General features: G+C 44.2%; 1 protein-coding gene across 1 annotated transcript in view; it reads left to right on the top strand.

Annotated features, from left to right (window-relative positions):
* LOC311237173 (adenosine receptor A2b-like) overlaps window positions 1-18,596 on the top strand; it is a gene marked incomplete at both ends in the record, with an annotated part of 37,044 nt that overhangs the window by 4,621 nt on the left and 13,827 nt on the right. Inside the window, 2 exons of the mRNA XM_084324982.1 lie at window positions 483-586; window positions 1,937-2,823. Coding sequence (XP_084181108.1) covers window positions 483-586; window positions 1,937-2,823 — 991 coding nt within the window. The remainder of the gene's footprint in view (window positions 1-482; window positions 587-1,936; window positions 2,824-18,596) is intronic.

The raw sequence follows: 18,596 nt of genomic DNA, 5'->3' as shown, positions 1-18,596 counted from the left end.
CATCCGCAGAGCTTTTAGAAAGGTGCAGAATGAAGGTATTGCTTTTCCTCCCAAAATAATGATTGATTAATGAATGTTGCAGGCCTGTATCCCCTCCCTACTTCCCATGTCCCCATGTGGAATGGAATGCACCTGATTGGATAAATGACATGCTGGTGCATCTAGTGGCTGAACCGTTAACCCTTTCACTACCACACTACCAAAAGGTTAACCCTTTCACTGCAACAATACAGAAGGTTAACCCTTTCACTTTTTTTTTGCTGTTGTGAAGCACTTTGAACTGCAACCTCTGTATGAAAAGTGCTATACAAATAAAAAAAAATAAAAATAAAGTTATTACTGCCACACGACAAAGGGTTAACCCTTTCACAACCAGGTCAACCTTCTGTAGTGTGGTGGTGAAAGGGTTAAACCTCTCTCTACCCTATACTCCTCTCCGCTGAGCTGCCTTCTAGTTCTGTGCTCTGCTTGGACTCCTACAGGTACAACAGTCTGGTGACGGGGCAGAGGGCCAAGGGCATCATCGCAGTGTGCTGGGTCCTGTCCGTGGGCATCGGCCTCATGCCCATGCTGGGCTGGAACACACGTAAGACGTTTATTATTTACATGTTTCTTTTAGTAGCAGATCTCGATAGCAACCGATAGAACATCTCCTAGTGCTCTCCCGACGAGATCGCAGGTCAGAAATCTCACACGGGTCATAGTGCACACCCGAGAGAGAGAGAGAGAGAGAGAGAGAGAGAGAGAGAGAGAGAGAGAGAGAGAGAGAGAGAGAGAGAGAGAGAGAGAGAGAGAGAGAGAGAAAGATGAAAAGCTTGTTCTCAGACAACCAGGATTAGAGATGCTGCTTAAATTCCCACGCCAACATTATGAGAAATGCGCTCACCATCTTCTCCGGAGTCAGACAAGAAAATAGATACCAATGTCCTCTCTGTGCATTGAGTAGAAAGCTATCCGGCTGCAAGCTACAGTAACCTAGCTCAGCACAAATTAATGTTGTTGGAATGGAAACAACAAATAAACTAAACAGAAAATTACTTTCTGTTGCATCGTTTTACGAGATGTTTGAGTTTTATATGGATATGTATATATTTTCTCATGGCCTACTTAATAAAAAAAAAGTGTGTGTATTCTGTACCCTATACTCCTGATGTTGTTGATGGTAGAGTCCTTTCTCAGCACAATCCATGCTGTTCCTCCTACTAGCTCTGGATAGTTAGCCCAGGGGCGTAGCTGGGGGGGGGGGGGGGGTAGCTTAGCATGATTCCAAGGGCCCAGCACTGGGGGGGGCCCAATTTTTGTTTTTTTTACTAGACATCACTCAGGTGTATTATTGATGCTCTCATTGATACTATGTTTGTTTCTGAAGTGTGTGTGTGTGTGTGTGTGTGTGTGTGTGTGTGTGTGTGTGTGTGTGTGTGTGTGTGTGTGTGTGTGTGTGTGTGTGTGTGTGTGTGTGTGTGTGTGTGTGTGTGTGTGTGTGTGTGTGTGTGTGTGAGATATATAGAGAGAGAGGGGGGGCTTTGGTAGACTATTGCATTGGTCCATTCATTGAAGATGAACGCAATGCGACATCCTTTACTAGGCTCACCCACCAACAGTGCAGGTGCTGAACTGCTGATCCGAATGTATAGGTAAAAACCATATTATGCGTTTTCATCAATAAAAAAATGGCAAAAAAAATTCTGCTTGCGCGCTTACGCGCGCTCGCATTCACTGGGGGCCTACAAATACATTCTTTAATGGGGCCCAGAATCTGGAGCTACACGCCACAAACCAATGCAAAGTCAATGGGGTCGAGCTCCTGTCTGTACAAGCTGACTGAGGCTCACTGCCATTAATCCACAGTGTACACAATGCACACTCACACAGTGCGAAGAAAACCCATCTGATTGAATCGAATTGTAATTGAGTTTGTCCTGTTTCTTCTCCACAGATGGTAACACAACCACCACCACCACCAACAGCAGCAGCAGCAACAGCAGCTGTCCAGAGGGTATGACCGAGTGTCTGTTTGAAGGAGTGGTTACTCTGGGCTACATGGTCTACTTCAACTTCTTCGGCTGTGTTCTGGCGCCCCTGCTTGCCATGCTGGTCATCTATGCCCGCATCTTCATGGCCGCCCGCTACCAGCTCCGCCTGATGAAGCTGAAAGTCGTGCACGCTCAACCACACGCCCGCCGCGTGTCGTCCTCCGGCTCGTCCCGTTCCACGCTCCAGAAGGAGGTGCACGCCGCCAAGTCCCTGGCCATCATCGTGGGGCTGTTCGCCTTCTGCTGGCTGCCCCTGCACATCATCAACTGCTTCAACCTGCTGTGCGACGACTGCGACCGCCCGCACATCTGGGTCATAAACATCGCCATCATCCTCTCCCACGGGAACTCCGTGGTCAATCCGTTCATCTACGCCTACCGCATACGGGAGTTCCGCCACACCTTCCGCCGGATCCTGCACCAGCACATCCTGGGCCAGATGGACGGGCGCACGGCGAGGATCGGGGCAAAGCGGGCCAGGGGGGGAAGCACGGTCACCCGAGGCTCCTCCCACATCAGCATGGTGGACGCCACGTCGTGCAGCACCATGGTGAACAACTACGTCCTGGACCCCGGCCCTGATCACACGTCACCCAAAGCTCCCCACCAGCCCTCTGACCACTGGACAACGCGGACAGATCCCACACCGATCAGCTACTTCCCCAATGGACACTTTATAGGGGATGTCGCCCTGTCGCCCAGGCGACAGCAGCCGCATGTCATGGGATTTGCGGACCAGGATGGGGGGGAGTCTAGGGCGTGTCTCCGGGGAACCTCAGGCATTCTGGAGGTAAAAGACAGAACCAGCGGTATCTCTTTTCTGAACGTTAGGTCTCTCTCTCTCACACACACCAGCCCCCTCCGCCCTGCACAGCTCACAGAGGTGTCTTGACGAAGGATACATTTGTGCTGTTCGCAAAGTATGGATAAACGTAGCTGTGTTCTGAACTTGTGGTGCTGACTCATGTCAAGACTGCTGTTAAAGGTGCACTCTTTTAGGTTTTCCACCATTTGGAACGAGGACCGTGTCACCTGGTTGAACGTTGGGCCATGGAGTCTACACGCTAGCAATGTGGACCATGTAGACTATTAAAAGACTATGCTTGTCCCACGTAATTGACTGCTCCCAAGCTCCGCCCCCTCTCATAGTTTGACCGTGGAAATCAAAGGTTGTGATTGGAGGGTCAGAAGAAAGCCAAGGGGGAAAAGCCTAGTTTGACTGAGGAAAGCAAGGGTTGAGATTGGAGGATCAATAAAGCTTGGGATCTGTCAATTGTGCATGGTTGAATCCACGCAGTCCTCATTCTAAACATTTGAAAATATTCCAGACTAAACCTTTAATATCCCCTTCATCATACGTTAGTGTGGGACCAATCAAAAACAAGTTAGAATGGACCGTCCTCTCTGTAACATCACCTCCAGAAAATTACCATTCTACTTTATAACTAAATATTAAGAGACTTTTTTATGAGATGGAGAATTCCCCATGCTTTTTAGCTGATTGTACATTTTTAGACATATCTAAGCCTGAACAGAATTGCAAACACACACACACACACACACACACACACACACACACACACACACACACACACACACACACACACACACACACACACACACACACACACACACACACACACACACACACACACACACACACACACACACACACACACACACACACACACACACACACAGACACACACACACACCAAACCACTTGCATTAAAATTAAAATTCAATATTGTTTAGATCAGTGGTCACCAACCTTTTTAAGCCCAAGATCACTTTTTTTTTGGTGAAGGCAAGATCTACCTATTGAAGCGTTGAGAGAAAAAGACAGCCAAGATTGTACTTTAAACTAAATTACTTTTATTTGCCTGTATTCTAATTACATGCAATGCTTTGGTCCAACATTAAAACATCAAAGTAGAACTATTATGTACTTTCTCAGTCAGTGCTAAGTGCAGTCATCTTATGCAGCATCACTTTTCACATCAAAACAAAAGTAGAACTGTAATGTGGACTTTCTCATATTATTAACATTGACAAACATATTTACAATTAGCATTTTATAAAGTAGAACTGTAATGTGTACTTTCTCAGTCAGTGCTAAGTGCAGCATTACTTTTCACATCAAAACAAAAGTAGAACTGTAATGTGTACTTTCTCAGTCAGTGCTAAGTGCAGTCAGTGCTAAGTGCAGCATCATTTTCACATCAAAACTAAAGTAGAACTGTATGTGTACTTTCTCAGTCAGTGCTAAGTGCAGCATCACTTTTCACATCAAAACAAAGGTAGAACTGTAATGTGGACTCTCAGGGTAAGATCTAAAAAAAAAAAAAAAAAAAAAAAAAAAAAAATCTTTTTTTCTTTTTTTTTCATGGAAAGATCTACAGGGACAGTCTCAAAGATCGACCAGTCGATCAAGATCGACGGGTTGGTGACCACTGGTTTAGATCATTGAAATGTTCAAAAGCCTCTGAATATTCACTATCAATTTCACAGCTGAGGTAAACTCGGTGCACTCTGCAGGGTTGGTGTCAATTCAGTTCAATCAATTCACAATGCTTTCTGTATTTCGGTATTTTTTCACCCATCCCAATTTAGTCGTTATGCCAATTCCCTTCCTGGTCGTTGCACGCATTGCCCCACTGTCGGCCTGGGGAGGGTGTAGAACTACCACATGCCTCTTCCGATACATGCTTCTTTTCACCTGACAGCAAGGAGTTTCACTGGGGGAACGTAACACGTGCAGAGGTTCACACTATTTCCCCCAGATCCCCTCCCTGCTGAACAGGCGCCTCGACAGACCGGTAGGAGTCGCAGTTTACAACGACCAGGACACATACCCCACCGGCTTCCCACCCGCTAACACTGCCAATTGTGTTAGTAGGGATGACTGACCAAGCTGGAGGTACCGCTGACAGCTGGATTCGATCCCAGTGTCTCTGCGGTGGTAGGCGAGTGCTTACCCAGCGGCACCTTATAGATCATATTTTAGTTCAAAGAATACATCCACAGAGCTTTTAGAAAGGTGCGGAATAAAAGTATTGCTTTTCCCCTCAAAAGATTATTGATTTATGAATTTATCATTTAAAAAATGTTGGCGGGTCCGAAATTAATGTTGTTATTTAGATGTTATATGCATATTGCGCATGTATCCCCGCACCTGATTTGATAAACATGCTGCTAGTTGAGAGGTCCCTGTTTCTGTTTTCCCCGTTTTCAAAAAGAAATGTAAATATAAATTAAATGGTGGCTCGCTTACTCATCAACTTTCTCCATTTCAACCTAAAGTTGAACCTAAAATATGTTTCTGACAAATAGTTTGACAGCTTGATCTGAACTTAGTTTGATAGTACAATAATTACAATAATTATCTCTGTAAGCATACCTCTACGTCAAATGTATATACTCTCTTTTCTAGACTCTTTTTGTATCACAAACAGTACTGTATTTGCAAATCTGGTATGTCATGAATGTATAGATGTAGCAGTACTGTATCTGTATGTCGTGTATGTCATGTTATGATGAATTGAAAATGGGGGACCCTGATGTAAACAAGACGAAAGTCTTTCTCTGGTCTGCATCCCCTTAACAATTGTATGTATTGAGCTGTACTGTACTGTACCCATTCTGCAATCTGTTAATAAAGTTTTCAATCAATCAATCAATTCAAACCATTGTTTTGGTGTGACATGCTGGTGCTCTTGTATGACATCTAGTGGCTGAATGTTATCTATAGCACCTTTAACATATCTTGTCCTGCGGTAAACGAGGATACTGGATGCACTTTACTACATACTCAATACAATTGCAAAATATTCAGGAACATGAACTGTCCTGGGAAGAAGACAGGAAGAGGATGTGAATTCTTAAAATGGGTGACATTCCCCTTTACAAAATAAAATAATGTGTCCCCTGATTATGAGTTCAGCACAGTGGTGATGTTCTGAATATGACTGAATATTCTAATCTGTACCTCTTATAATGCAGTATTTTATATATGTTCCCATGCCATGTTCAGCTTTAGTGGGTTTACTTGTCAAAACATTAAAAGTCTTAAATATTCTTTACTGTTTCTTGACTGATTAATGAAAGTTAAGACAAAATTAATAAAGCCTGTCTCTTCTCAAATAATTTTGGCTATGACTGCAGCCACAGGAGAAGAGGTACAGTCATTTTACTATGCAACATAGATTAGAAACCAGTGGTTCCGTTTTGAACCCACAAAAGAGAGAAGACAGGCGGGGAAATTAATGGGAGGCTGAAAACTCAATGCACGTCATTCATGTCATTAGAGAAACTGACTTGTGCTGAATAGCAATCAACTGCTTAAATATCAGGAATGTCAATTTCAATATTGTAAATTAAAACACGTCACCAGTATGCACCAAAAATATTAAAGAAATCCCTTTTAAAAAAGATCCACTGAATGACATTCTGAGTTTAAAATGTCAGTAAGAAAACGTGGCAAATCTGTTGCTGTTATGGTTTGAAACCGACCCCAATAGCACAACACAAGACAGGTATGAGAGTAAGCCAAAACAGGGCATTATTTATTATATAACAAAAAGCGGCACAGTCCCTTTAAGGGAAAACACAAAAACACTAGAGTCCATGAAATATGAAAACTGCGGCACTGTGCCTTTAACCGGCGAACAGGCTAAGGGACCAGGGGCACTGGAGAGGGGGACAGGGACAGAGGCCCGGAGAGGCGGGCTAGAGACAGGGACAGAGGCCCGGAGAGAGGGGCTGGGGACGGGGACAGGAATCCAACGGCGGAGGCCGGGCACCGGGACAGGGGCCCGACGGCGGAGGCCGGGCACGGGGACAGGGGTCCGACGGCGGAGGCCGGGCACGGAGATCCTCTTCCGTCCCAACACCGAGTAGGGCTCTGCTGCTCAGAAAGGAATCCTCCTCCTCCTCCTCGGATGCTGCAGACGGGCAGCGCAGAACAAAGGGGATCCCAGGGGACCGGGGCGAGAACACGCCATCCTCCCGTGGAAATAGGGAGCGATGGCGAGCCGGGGTCCGAGGGAGAACACGCCATCCCCCCGTGGAATAGGGAGCGATGGCGAGCCGGGGTCCGAGGGAGAACACGCCATCCCCCCGTGGACAGTGTTGGGAAAGTTCACTTTCTACATGAACTAGTTCAGTTCACAGTTCAAAATTTTTAAAAGGAACTAGTTCAGTTCATAGTTCATAATTCAAAATGTTGAACTAAAGTTCATGGTTTCAAAAATGAACGAATTTAGTTCTTTTTAAAAAAAATATTATAGATTTTTCACGTACAGTTACTTACATTACAAAAACACACATTGGGACAAGGGGGGGGGGGGGTCCTCCAGTTCATCTCTATGCCATCATCCACACCATAAGCAAGCAAAAACAAAACAAAAAAAAAAACAAGCAAAAAGGAAAGCAGACCAAGACAGGCACTGTACAGTATTGCACTTGCCTCGAGCCCATTCACATGTAGACATACATATATTTATTTTTTCCTATCCTAGGTCTGTCCATACAATGGGGCACTGGGCCTTTAGAAGGATCCGATACATTTCAGCAGGAAAATAGTCTAATAGTGGGGCCCACACCTCCTGAAAGGAAGCGTTGTTGACTCTATGCATTGCACAGTGTCTTTCATGGGGTAGGAGCACACCGAAGATCTCTCTATACCACATTTGTAAAAATGGAGGCTTATCCTTAATCCAGTTTATCAGAATGCATTTCCGGGCTGAAAGTAGAAGTTTATCAAATAGTTTGAATTGTAAACTCTTTTAAATGCATACGCCGACGTGACGTCTAGAGGTAGAGTCTGACTCCGACTGAGCGAGTGCTGCTGCTTCTGCGGCTCTGTGCGCAGATTCCTGTTCCACTGCTTGTTGTGAGGAGGAGTCTGATGACGTGGCAGGGGGTGACAGGCTGGTTGCCAGATCGGGTGGTTTTACGCATAATTTTTAAGCCTGTTTACAGTGTTTTAACTGAGTTTTCGGCTGAAATGCATTATGAAATATGGCACATCTTTGAACGCCGTTATAATAGAGTGCTGAGAATGAACGCACTTTTGAACTCCGTTACACAGGGCTGAGAATGAACGCGTTCTCAATTACGTTCATTTAGCGGATATACAGTACGTTCAGTTCAAGTTCGCCCAAAATACGAACGCGGTCATGAACGATCGTTCATTGAACGCGTTCAGGTACATCACTGCCCGTGGAATAGGGAGCGATGGCGAGCCGGGGTCCGAGGGAGAACACGCCATCCCCCCGTGGAATAGGGAGCGATGGCGAGCCGGGGTCCGAGACCGGAGACGCGGCAGGTGATGGTAGCAACAAGATGGCACGACGTCTGGAGTGAGAACAAAGGGATCCTCCCGTGGAAGTCTAGAGAGCGAAGACGATGTCCCACTCCAGGAAACGGCAGTAGATGGTAACGTACAGAACCAGCGTACAGAACCAGCGTACAGAACACAGAACGACCCGACCAGGACTGGAGGGGAGTCTGCAACCTAAGTACTCTCCCGAGCTGATCGCAAACTCCCAACAGGTGCGTGAAGGTAGAGGAACAAGAATGTCCAAAGGTGGGGGCTGGTGAAGAGTAGGAGACAGGGAAAAGTCCTCGCAAGGGTGGGGGCTGGTGAAGAGTAGGAGACAGGGAAAAGTCCTCGCAAGGGTGGGGGCTGTTGAGGAGAGTAGACAGGGAAAAAAGGTCCAGGGACAGGCGAATCCTCACAGTTGCTCAATCAAATAAACCTCCTCTACTTTTCCTGGTATAAGCGATTTTACGTCTCACTCCATTCATTTCGGAGAGTCCCACGTCTGCTTATTGTCCCAGAGCTGGTGACGGAAGTAGCCAGCAGGGAGTTCCATCTCTCTGTTCCTTCCCGTCTCTGCCAATGAAGATTTTCTTTATCTTCTTTATGTGGCATCTAACAACTCGGCTGTTCCATGAAGCGACATCCTGCTAAGGTCTGGAATACCTCCAGACTAAAGATCTATCTTCCTGAAAGCTGTAACCAGGGGATCTGATTGGATCATAAAATATAGCTTTCTCTCTGTGCTTGATCACAGCGGTAGTGAAAACCAATCGCCCTATTTCACTATGATGTACAGAATACATGAGAGGGGGGTAGCTTTTTGCTCTCAGAAACAACTAAGGGGTTGAACCTAACCTTTGTAAATTGTCAGATGATAGCAAATCTTCATTTCAGCTGGAGTGAGTGTAAAACCAGGTAAGCCTTGTCATTTAAAGGGGCACTTCACTGAAAAAACAACAGCAATTTATTTTGCACATAATCTCACAGTGCTCACACATATCCCAAGGCTCTAGTCTAAACCAAGGTTTTGCACACATTAATTTTTTTTATCCACTTTTTCTCCTTATTTTTCAATTTTTCTCCCATCCCAATTTCGCCTCGCCAATTCTCCCTTCAATTCTCCCCTCCCCTGTCTTGAACGTTGCTAGACTATGCCTCCCACTGGTCGGCTGCAGTGAGGACCAAGCCTTACATCACATGTCCCCTCCGGTACTCGAGGAAGCAGCAGTCGCATCTTTTCACCTGCACAGCGCAATCTCTCAGCGTCGGGGGTCTGCGTTTGGAGGGCACGCCGCCCCCGTCGCTTCCTGATTCTGCTGCGCAGGTGCACCAACCGACCTGTAGGAATCGCTGTCCACAACATCCGATCCCCACCCATCAGCTTCCCACCCCCTAATACTGCCAATTGTATTAGTATGAACGACCAGCCAAGCTGGTAGCAACGCCGAGAGCTGGGCTCGAACCCAGCATCTCCTGCATTAGTGGCGAGCGCCTTGCCCACTGCGCCACTTAGCCGCCACCACATTCATTTAGTTTGACAGTTATTCTGAGTTAACGAATTTGAATTTGGGCACCAGTGATCAGAGGACACTGAATCCTTGTGTTGTGTTAATTACAGCTCAATGAAATTATGTAGAAGAAGAAATAGCAATCCCTAATGCAATCCTTATCTCTATTTTACCCATCTACATAATTTTATTTAGCTGTAATTAACACAACACAAGGATTCTGTGTCCTCTGATGACATTACGGGAGGAGATATTTACTCTCAATAACTAAATGAATGTGTGGAAAACAGCCTTGGGATATGTGTGAGATTATGTGCAAAATAAATCACAATAATTTTTTTTGGTGAAGTGTCCGAAAATGCTGATGTTGCCATAGAAAAGGGTAATTTTGCAAAAGTAGAAAAAAGCTAACTCTAGCTTCACATAGAAACATCATTGTTACGAAGGATCAGATTAAACCGAATATATATATTTATTACTTGATATATATTGTATAGTATTTGTATATCGTCTGATATCCCTTGTGTATTCTTTGTACATATACACGGAATATCCCTTTACCTAGTACAGACCATAATATTTCGTTCTTCTATTGGATAGCGATCCACTAGGCGCCACTGCCATACCCCCAAGGTCTAGTTCAAAGTCACCGCCAAAGACATGCCTGGACATGACCGGCTCTGCGCAAGAATACGAGACAGGAATAAGGCTGGTACTAGTTTGTTCACCTAACGTATAAATATGGCGCAGGTGAATACAGAAGTAGTTCGAGTTACCCAAGTGAAGCCTCACACCACGATACAACGTGCTGTGAAGTAGGGCCTGTTTGGCCCCAAAATAGAGCATTGAGACCGCGTGCGAATTGATAGCTGAAGTATCAGAGTTTAACGCTGTACCGTCGAGTTCGACCTATTCTATTAATTCAGTAATAGTCTATTTATGTATAGTGTATCGTGCGGCTACCGTTCTACAGTGACTAGCATTACCAACGTTTCCTCGTACCAGCTAGTGTGCTTATCCAGGCTGGGCAGCTTAACCTGGCGCCTTCATCCGAGGAGCCCTAGACGAGGACCGTGTGGATATGTACACTGGATAACCTACCCGACGACTGCATAGCCCTTTTCGGCTGGATTATATTTGCTTTGGTCCTGTAGCTGATGGAGCGGAGAATCGTCTACACCCACAATTGTGTGGGATTTACCCTGTGAGGAGCAACGTCGAGCCCGCCTCTAAGACGCCTGAGGCTGGCTAGCTTTCTTCCATGCGGAGCTGCATGCCGGAGAATAGCTGTTATTCGTCTGCGGATCAAGAGATTATTGCACCGTCTCCTGTACCTGGAGTCTCCTTATTCTTCGTTGACCCAGACTTTCGTTACCGACAAATCCTCTCCCCTTGCTGGCCTACAACCGGAGGGACCCTACTAGTATCTCCCGCTGCCCTACTAGTGTACCATAGATATAATTCCTAAGATACAGGTGGTATTCATTATCTCCTGCGTAATATTATAATGGACTTACGCTCTTGATTTATTCACGCACATTCTTCGCCTTACAAGCGCGACTCTAAGTAAAGTAATGTAATCTACTATTATTGCTGCTAATAAATATTATTCTAACCCAGATTTGTGTGGAACCGTGTCATTGTGGAGGTGTTCATCTCATATACCTGTGTACTGTATGGCCAGTAGTAATGTACATAAGACAGTAGTGGTTTAATGATACCATACTTATTTAATACAGTCAGGGAATTGTACCCCTCAGTTACAATCATATTGAAGTCATGGGCAGGAGAAAGAATCGATATAGCCTGTATGGATCAATTCCCTTTCAATGAAATCGATTCACAAATATTTTCCTCTGAGGAGTAGAAATTTATCAGTCACTTTATCAGCAGTATTTATCGCATGTGCCTGAGGAAGGTCCAAGACTGTAAAGTTGCAATAAATAAACACTATTGATCGAGTGTTCTACTCCACCGATCCTGTCACAAAGACTTTTATTCAGGTGTGCAAGAGATCGACATGATATATGATATGATATTTCCCTTCAAATTATTCAAAAATCAAATACAGGAAGTTTGTCCTTTCCAACCGTTTAACAATGGAGAATGAACACTCCCATTGTAGGTAAACTGATTTGCAGTTTCTATTCACATTTTGAATTGAAAATGCACTTACCGTCTTCTTCAGAGTAGAAGACAAGAAGATAGATACCAATGTTGTGTTTCAGCGACCTGGGGGATGCCAGCCGCCCGCTGGTGTCGTTGTCTGCGCCTCTCAGATCTTCGGTCTTGGTTCGTTTGGTGTATTTGGGAAACTGCAGTGGCACAAGTGACTTGCCAGGCTGATCTGTCAAGTGCCAGAGTTTCAAGCTGCGTGGTGTTGATGTTTGCACACTTTAGGAGGTCCCTGGTATAGTCCTTAAAGCGTCTCTTTTGGCCTCCAGCAGCCCGCTTTGCTCCTCTCAGTTGGCCATAGAGGACTTGGCGGGGGGCAGGCGGTCGTCAGACATACGAATGGTGTGCCCTATCCAGCGAAGATGTTTTTTGGCCACAGCTGCGGCCATACAGATTGAGTTGGTGTTGTTGAGGATGTCTGTGTGGGGGACTCGATCTTCCCAGGTCAGGCCGAGGATCCTTTGTAGGCAGCGGATGTGGAAGGCCTCCAGGTTGGTGATGTGCCGGCGGTATGGGGTCCAGGATTCTGCTCCATAGAGCAGAGTGGAGAGACATACTGCGTTGTAAATGGCAACCATGGTGCTGACCTTCAGGTTTCGTTTTTCAAAAGCCCTGCTGTGTAGGCGTCCAAAGGATGATGCGGCTTTATTGATACGTGTGTGTATCTCCGCGTCAAGGGAGCAGCATGAGGACAGAGTGGAGCCGAGGTAGGTGAAATGATCCACTGTTTTAAAGTGGAACACCGTTTATGTGAAAACTGGGAAGTGTAGAGGTTCGGGAAGTGAGTTGGGACATGACTTCGGTTTTTTGGATGTTGACCTGAAGACCGAAGGATTGGTACAGACTGGATATGGTGTTGAGAGCATGCTGCATAGACTCTGGACTGTGAGCTAAGAGGGCACAGTCATCAGCGTACTGTAGCTCAGACTTGGCAGGACTTTGTCTTTGTGTGTGCCTGGAGCCGGCGGATGTTGAAGAGACTACCATCAAGGCGGTAAGTGTACAGACACCATACCCTGACTCAGACCCACAGACACATACGCAAGCTACGCACACTGGCATGCATGCACACACACACACACACACACACACACACACACACACACACACACACACACACACACACACACACACACACACACACACACACACACACACACACACACACACACACACACACACACACACACACACACATGATGCGGTGCTCACCAAGCACTGTTTACAGAGTGGCCTGGCTGCTGACGCCAGTCACTGAGCCTAATGCGATGGAAATCAAATGAAGGTGCAGCTGATGTGTTTTATTACACCATTACACGTTTCTCTTTCCTCATTAAAAGGCCCCTGGACTGTGGGAAAGACCTGCATTAAGCAACAGTTGCTTCCCACGACTAACCCCTCCCTGCAGGAGAGGAACCCTTGTTGCTGCTGTCAGATGGAAAACCTAAACCTTGCGCTGTAGAAGAGTCACAAACAGAAGCAAAAACACTTCCTACAGGTCAATGGAGTTTTGTTGTCACTTCTCCCACTTTCGTACAGTCTGTGCAGTCCACGGCGTGTGGTACAAATTAATCAAATCAAATCAAATCAAATTTATTTATAAGGCCCGACAACACACGTTAATGTCCCCATGGGCCGTACAGGTCTTCTTTAAACAAGTCAAGAAGAAAACATAACAATAAGTCAAGAACAGAACAAGAACACCATAAGGTCCAAACATTTTTAGATAAATGCAAAAAATTTAAATAAAAAATTAAAGAATGCAAGCACTCCCAGACATACCCCACGCGAAGGTAAGGAAAAACTCACTAAAACCTAACAATAGGGAAAAAAGCTCCACAGGCAGTGTGGAGGAGAGAAACCTTAGAAGGGCCATTCAAGGGGGGATCTCCCTTCTTAGATGTTGGTGATAGTAGTGTTGCAGACGGACAGTTGGTAAGCATGCACTCATGTGTGTAGTGAAACACAGATGAGTGCATGCAATAGCAACTGAACATTTTGAAAGATTAAAGATAAAGCAAATAGCGATAGCAACTGAACATTTTGAAAGATTAAAGATAGAGCTGATAGCGGATCTATTTGAGGCACAGGGGCGGCGCAAAGAGGGTCACGTCCTCCCCGTCTTAGTCACGGGACATTCAACACTCCGGTCATTGCTCAGGGACAGCCGGAGACAGGGAGATAGGGGGCGGCGCAGAGAGGGTCGCGAACTCCCCGACATCATCGCGGGACGTCCGGCACTCCGGTCACCACTACGAGACCTCCGGAGACAGGGGGGCACGCAGAGGGGGTCGCAACCTCCCGGCCTTCATCACGGGATGTCCGACACTCCGGTCAGCACTCCAGGACAGCAAGTCATAGTAATCAATAATAATTGATTGATTGATGTTTTTTTTATTTTCGTGTCTTACATACAGATGTATGCCCAGCCCATATGGGTTTACAAGACACATAAACAATAAGTATATAATAGTATACTTGACAATAAGTTATATAGACCAAGATGGCCACAAAAAAAGAAAACAAAAGAAAACGTAATATAACAAGCTGTAAACAATGTATGTAAACTAAGAAACAAGAGGAATTCATATACAATTATATAGGATATAGTGTGTTTTGTCTCAAGTGCCATGCTTTCTCCAAAGATCCTGCAAAACTGAAAATCTCCTCCACAAAAAAAAAACTCAACATACAACTCTCAGACTGCCAAAACAAATCCGGATTTACAAATTGAATTTTCTCAAATAAAGCCCTCCTCAAATCGGTGTACAAAGGGCAATAAAAAACAAAATGATATTCATCCTCCACCACTCCCAGATCACAGAGAACACACAACCGATCCTCCTCAGGTTTACCTTGGAATCTATACCCACTTCCACAGCCAATGGCAGGGTGCCAGACCTCAACTGGGCACACAGAGACCTCTGTCTTCTCTTTAAGTTTAACATTACATAAGGTTCAGTAAAATACTCATCTTTAATTTCAACATATTTTCTAAGTTTAGGTTTTTTCCATATCTCCACCTTCCAATATCTCCACCTTCCACTTATCCGGATTGTTGATTATTTTGTTTTAATTATGTGAACCTTACACTGCAGATTGTTCCTAAAAATCATACTTAAGTCAGCAGAAAAAAATAAATCATGGACATCTCTCTTGACCAGGGATGACCGTGTGCTCTGTCCCAATTAAATATCTTTTTAGTCACCCTGTCATTTGGCAGCCGTACCAGGCGGTTCCTTAACCTAACCATAATAATATAATAATAATATGTAATAATATATAGCGCCTTTCATGAAACCCAAGGACGCTTTACAAAGCAACAAAAAGACACAAAACATAAGCAGAAGAAATAATAATAACAATGAAGGACAGGGAGACAACTTTTCTTGAGGAGGAGTCCTAGGATGTGACGGAGCGGATCTCAGCCGGGAGAAAGTTCTAGAGGGTGGGGAGGCGCCACACTGAAGGTTCTGTCCCCAAAGGTTCATAGGCGGGTGTGGGGGATAGAGAGCAGATCCGTGTCTGAGGATTGCAGCCTCCGGGAGGGAGTGTAGGGGTGGAGGAGGTCAGATAGCCATATTCAACAGGTAGCGCCAGGGCCGTTTCTAGCTTTTTGGGGGCCCTATGCTTAATGTTGTTTGGGGGCCCCTATTTTGTGAAACTATGTTGGGGGGATTCCAAACCCTTCAAGGTGGGCATGCATTTAACATTTAAATGCATCAATCTGGTGCACTTTAAGAGGGAAAGAAGCTAGATCCGTGAAAAACTTGTATATCTTTTTTTTCTCACAAATTAAAATCAAACATCTCAAGTTGACCCCAGCAATGACAGAAAATTATAATAAATGGGAAACACTGGGGCTCCCCTACATCAAGAAACTATTGAAAACGTACAGGAAATGTACAGTATTTTCTTTATAACATCTCCCAAATGCAAATAAATGAGACTGATACTGCATTTTCCTTACATTTCTTATAATATTGAAATTTAAATGGAACTATTTAAGATAAAGTTAAAGTTAAATAAAGTTTGAAAATGCAACTACATTTTTGTCAGTAAGCTACTTATTTTCTTTTTCTTTTCTATAAAGAAACGCCCACTTGCGGTCATAAGCAGTGTTACATTTTTTAAGCTGATGATTTGTTACATCCCTACAGCCAGGGCCGGACTGGGGAAATAATTCATACCGGGAGATATAGCGCGAAATATAGCCCCAGTCAGGCCACTTTTTAATCGGGGGGTCTGGGGGTCCCCCACCAGGATTTTTTTTGTTACAAAGACAGTATATACAGTATTCAGAGTGTATTGAGTGAATAATAAAGAAAGGAAAAAAAAATATATATATATATATATTTCTTTTTTGCATATAGGTACTTTCACTCAACACATGAGAGTGCTTGGCTACCTACCAAGAGAGACTGGTCATTTTAAAAAAATTGCAGTTTAGGGGGCCCCCTGGTGGCTTCGGGGGGCCCTATGCAACTGCATAGTCCGCATATGGCAAGAAACAGGCCTGACGAGGATCTTATATGGAGTAATTTGCGATGCAATTTGTGCACTTTTTATTCTATCTGGTCATAAATGATGTAATAAACATTTGTGCCTATTAAAATTTAGAGTGTACAGTATAAGGGCTTGGAACATTATGATGGAAGCTCAATTATATGTAATAGATTGCTGCAGTAGAGTTTTGGTTGATACCATTGGTTACACAGATATCAAAGATATTCAAAATTCCCTCCAAGAAAGGGAGGGGGATCTTTGTTAATAAAGTTCCTCCAGTCGGAAAACGCCTATCATTCCTCATTAGTTCCTATAGATACTTTAGTTCTTATAGATACTTTAGTTCTATACACAGTACATTTCGCAGAGTAAATTTTACTCAAACTGAGTCCATTTGAGCCCAAGTGAGTACAATTTTACTAAGTTTGAGTAAAATGTACTCAGTTTGAGTAAAATGTACTCAGCGAACACCTACACCACACTGTCGCCTCACAGCTAAAAGGTCCTAGACTCGATTCCCGCTTGGGGACCAAGTTGGGGTATTGCCAGGTACCCAGGTAGGGTATCTCCAGGCCTTTGCTGTATGGAGTTTGCATGTTCTCCCCAATCGCAAGGGTTTCCCCTCCCAATAAGATAAACCCAATGGAAAAACATGCAGAACAGATCGCTAACGCTGTCGCGTCCCTCGCTAAAACGGACAGGAGCACTTGGATTGGATTGCTCCCGGCTGCCCTTGGGGGGAAAAGTGTAGAGACATGATGTGTGTGTGTTTATCTGCATGACAATTAAAGACTTCTCCTATAGATATTACCCCTAAAGTATCACGAGTAGCTTACGTGTTTGTCTTTAGCCTTTAGGAAGGTCTAAGTGTGTCTGACTCTGACTCAACATATGACGTATATATCATGCCCGTTAGGGTACTTTGTGTATACTGCACCTGTGTAATTGTATACTGTTTACTTCTACTCTTACTCTTACTCATAGCATATTCAGATTCTAATTCTTTGTTGGTCATATTTATTGTAACATATAATATAACTGATACAAACCCTCATCTTCACCTTTGATTACACTGTTTTTATATTATATTCAGAGTTAATTATATTGTTTACACTGTTTATTTTTCCTCATATTTTTATATTCAGATCAAATTGTATTGCCAATATTACCCTGCTCATGTCTGCTATGCTGCTATGACGCCCCGATTTCCCCAAGGGGATCAATAAAGGAATATCTCATCTTATCTTATAGCTAATGCAATACCGTGGGAACGAGCATCGTTTCGTATGTGTGGCCATGCACTGAACCACAACTACAGTATGAAACATTCATAAGCAGCCATGTTGATAATAATAATAATAAGAAGAAGAATGGCTGCAGCTGTGGGCTCTGAGGCATTATGTCCTGAAGCAAAACAATACCTTCATTCAACCGGGCTGCTTTACAACGTAACATGGTCGTAAACATAAAGTGAGTCTGGCAGTGGTGTAGAGCAACTGTCTAGTGGATACTATACCTCTTCAAGATTAAACACATTCTCAAACACATAATTCCATGGCAGCAGCGACCGCAGTTGTTTGTTTTGGGGGAAATGTGCCACAACAGAAAAGCTCCGGTTGTAAATGTTCACAACATTCTATCCCTGCAACTGTCCAAAGTTGATGGCAAATGTGGTTCATGAATAACAAACCAAAGACAGTATTGTGGAGTAATTGGATTTACTGGATTAGCTCGTGTCATTACAAAAATGGCACATAACTGTGATCAGTTAGTTTTACAAAAAAGAAAAGAAGAAACTAAAAAACATCAACACTGTAGTAATTACAGATACGTTAAAAGAGTTCATGATGTGTCTGGAATCTAGATCGCTCAGATTTGAAGGGGAACAGACAATTAGATCCCGTACTTCAACGGTGCTCTTATCTGTTATTTTTGTTCTTTTCTAAAACAAATGAAGAACATAATTAACATTGCTTCATTTGGACCAGAGAGAGGAGAGTATAGCAGAGAAAGGAGTGGGTTGGTTCGCTGTAGCCAGGGGGATGCGTT

This window comes from Notolepis coatsorum (genome assembly GCF_963971535.1).
Source record: "Notolepis coatsorum genome assembly, chromosome: 11".
Classification (NCBI taxonomy): domain Eukaryota; kingdom Metazoa; phylum Chordata; class Actinopteri; order Aulopiformes; family Paralepididae; genus Notolepis; species Notolepis coatsorum.
The sequence above is the reverse complement of the archived record's forward strand: the minus strand, read 5'-3'. Positions and strand labels throughout refer to the sequence as shown.